At 37.1% G+C, this 3603-nt stretch overlaps 1 protein-coding gene across 3 annotated transcripts in view; it reads right to left on the reverse strand.

The window, feature by feature from the left end:
* The window catches only part of LOC107728278 (prolyl 4-hydroxylase subunit alpha-2-like), a 20899-nt gene extending 17780 nt beyond the window's left edge, over positions 1 to 3119 (reverse strand). For all 3 annotated transcript variants that reach the window (XM_016538403.1, XM_016538401.1, XM_016538402.1), the window contains exons 1-4: positions 2988 to 3119; positions 1037 to 1131; positions 408 to 504; positions 174 to 325 (exon numbers count right to left, since the gene is read on the reverse strand). In XM_016538403.1, the coding sequence (XP_016393889.1) occupies positions 174 to 325; positions 408 to 504; positions 1037 to 1118 (331 nt within the window). In that variant the 5' untranslated portion in view covers positions 1119 to 1131; positions 2988 to 3119. The remainder of the gene's footprint in view (positions 1 to 173; positions 326 to 407; positions 505 to 1036; positions 1132 to 2987) is intronic.
* Between the last annotated feature and the right edge of the window lie 484 nt (positions 3120 to 3603).

The following is a 3603-nucleotide window of genomic DNA, read 5'->3' on the forward strand; positions in this document are numbered from 1 at the left end:
AAAAAATTAATGCCCAAAAAAAAAAAAAAACACAAAATTATAGTGTCAAAAAACATTCAACTATCATGAATCTACAGTCCAATCCTGACCATTTTTTGATTTTAACATTTCCCATTACAATTTTCTCAAAGTTGAATCTTCCATGACTTGTGATGAAAGCTGATATACTGTACCATCGGACGGGTCCTGCAGCACCAGACTCTCTAACTCGGACCACTCGGTGTTGAGTCTCTTCATCAGCTTGTAGGCGTTCACCGGGTGAGCCAGGAAGCCTTCAGGGTCCGACGTGGATGCACGGGTCAACATATCCAGTTTATTAGCCCAGCTGAAGCCAGCAGATGGACAAAAAAAAAACACAGATGAGTCACTGGTTCATGTGCAGTCATATATTCTAGTGAAAGACTCACCTCTTCACAGCTTCGAGTTTCAACTCTTCTGCTTCAATGTATTCCTTCAGGGACTGGACAAGCTCCCTCTCTGCAAATATCAGGTCTGTCATTTGGCCTGTGAGAGGAGAAGGCAAAATTGTAGCATAGAAAAATGACAAAGAAATGACCAGAAGACCAAAAAAGCAGTAAATAAGAGTAAATTTTCCGAAATTTAGATTTATACATCATCTGAAGGCTGAATAAATAATCTTTCCATTGATGTATGGTTTAAGCTTTACAGCCCTTCAGCAAAGCCAGTCATAGTATTTGAGTAAATGATGGCAAAACTATCCCTTTAACTGAATTGATTGAAAGCTCCGGCAATTACAAAGGCAGCATTCTTTGATCGCTTTCTGTATATAATTTAATCACAATCTAAATACCAGATGATTGCAACAAAGAGGAACAGTGTGAAGTTGACCGTTCAGTCACTGGTCTGGCAATGAGTCGTTCTGGCAGCTCTGTTTCTGGACTAAAGAGGGATTTCAAACAAACTGCTAAGTTGTGATTGCACTACAAAGCCAGTTTGGGGAAATCAACCTATATATGGTTTACTTACAGCGGTCTCTGCGTATTGAACAGCAAAACAGAATGACTGAGAATTTTACCGATTGACGTGAAGATTTCGGCTTGCACGGGAGAAGAGAAGGACGACAGAGTCAACAGCGTTAACACCAGAAATGTTGCCATTGTAAAGCAAAACCTACAAGGAAACCAAACAGACATTTTAGAAATGTGCAGATATACTTTATATAACATTGGAGTTAACCAAAGTCCTTAGCTAAAGATTGCACAGGTTGTTAAAAATATATTTTTATGCACCAAGTCTGTGCATATGTGTGTTAAGCATGCTTACGATTGAGGACAAACACTGAATAATACTGAGCCAAGTCAGTTCTTTGGTGCTTAACCACAAATGGGTCAAGAAACAACTGCAGAGCTTTTACTGCTGGTGAAAAACAAGAGTATGACTACAACAGATATACTGTATACACACACTGCCGTTCAAACGTTTGGGAACAGTAAGATGTTTAATATTTTTTGAAGAAGTCTCTTCTGCTCATCAAGTCTGCATTTATTTGATGCAGATTTTATTAAATGCAGAAAAAAACTATAATATTGTTAAATATTATTGCAATTTAAAATACCAGTGTTCTATTTTAATGTACTTTAAAATATAATTTATTCCTGTGATGCAAAGCTGAATTATCAGCATCATTACTCCAGTCTTCAGTGTCACATGATCCTTCAGAAATCATAATATGCTGATTTATTATCAGTGCTGGATACAGTTTTGCTGCTTCATATTTTTTTGATGAATAAAAAGTTAAAACAAACAGCATTCATTTAAAACAGAAATCTCTAATGGCTGATGAAAATTCAGCTTTGCATCAAAGAAATAAATAATATTTTAAAGTATATTAAAATAGAAAACTGTTCTTTTAAATTGTAATTATATTTCACAATATTACTGTTTTTGTTTCTGCATTTTTGATCAAACAAATGCAGCCTTGATGAGCAGAAGAGACTTCTTTAAAAAACACAAAGAGCCACTGAATGCATTATATATAAGATTATTTCTTTTTTTTTATTAGTTTTTTGCCTTTATTCGAAAGCACAGTGGAGAACCAGTATGTTCTTAACTTTTAAGATGTAATTTTCTGGGCTGAGTATCTACTGCTGATTTTATAATCGCAAAAGTGTAAGTGGAATTGGTCACGGTCACAGACAGCAAACTCTTTGGTTCAAATGTGAGGGTGGGAACTAACTAAGTTTGTAGCTAATGACCGCTCATTACTGTCAAAGCGAACGGTTTAACTGGGCGTGGGTGAAACTGGATGAACTTAAATTGGAAACCACAGAGAATCCACAAGTCCTTTAAAATAGGTCACCATTTAAAGACCTCACGATTCAATCCGAGTCGGGTTCAGAAAGTCACAGTCCGATCCCAACAAGATTCTTGATGCATCACAATTTTTTAGCAAAAAAATTTTCAGTGAATTAAAGTGGCTCGTGCAAACTTCTGAGACAAGATTCTGTAATATAGTCCTACTTTCTCTGCAATAGACCTGAAATAGAAATACAGTAAGTGAGTATATTATGGATTAATCCACAGTCATCGATAAATATTTTTCTCCACCTCTATAAGAGTTGTAAATTTGTGCGACTCGGTTAGTAACACAGCCCTACTGAAGCAGTCTGCTAGAGTCTCCCCAGCTTTATTTCAGCTGTTTTGCAGTGATTTTAGTCGCTGCCACGTACAGAAGAGCCTCAGAACACTTTCCACTCGCGCTCACAATCCTTCTAATAAACGCGCACTCACATTCCCGAACTCCATGATGAGCGCCTAAATCAGGAAAAACATTTCACATACAGCCTTTAACAGCGTCAGATATTACATAATACTCGAGTACAATCCATCTGCATATTAGAAGTCAATGACTCTTTAATGGCATCACAGAACACCGTGTAAACGCAGATGAAGGATAATGGTTTTTCTCGACCCGTCCTGCGTCGCCCTGATAATATGAAAGAGAAGACCGTTCTGGCAGAACTCACTGTTTTGATCCTCTTATGTTCAAAAAAATCAAATACAGGTTGCTGGATGTTAATCGAGGCGTTTAATAATTAGCTTAGAGGGTTCCTCCCCGTAGGGTCCGAGCTCGATACGACACAAAAAAGCAGGCGATACACGATGATTTACGGTAAAACGAAACATGATGGACTGCACGTTCTCTTTTGACTGGGAGCTCTGCTGAAGCGCTCAGTAATAATGACTCTGATGTCTGTCACATAATGGAAATAAGAATTATACAGGAGAGCAACAACATATGCAAGTTATCATAAATACACTCAGTGCTTGTTTGCATGAATTATTCTGTACAAAAACCTAAAAATCGTTTGGAATCTTTTGAGGCCGTTTCCACAAAAACATGTTTTATTTAAAGGGGTCATAGAAAGGAAAACTTGAAATCGCATCATATGACCCCTTTAAGATGGTCACTTTTTAAATGATCATATCTTGACAACAGTTTGGAGTAGTCATAACGATTATATCCTCACCCAGCGGTATCAATTATGATGTCGATTTGACGTCAAACATTGGGTGAAAATAGGAAGTTAATCCCACACTGAAATGAGTTTAATGTATATGTAGGTCAATATGTTTGAAGTT

The sequence above is a fragment of the Sinocyclocheilus rhinocerous genome, unplaced genomic scaffold (assembly GCF_001515625.1).
Source record: "Sinocyclocheilus rhinocerous isolate Xijiao unplaced genomic scaffold, SAMN03320098_v1.1 scaffold217, whole genome shotgun sequence".
NCBI lineage: Eukaryota > Metazoa > Chordata > Actinopteri > Cypriniformes > Cyprinidae > Sinocyclocheilus > Sinocyclocheilus rhinocerous.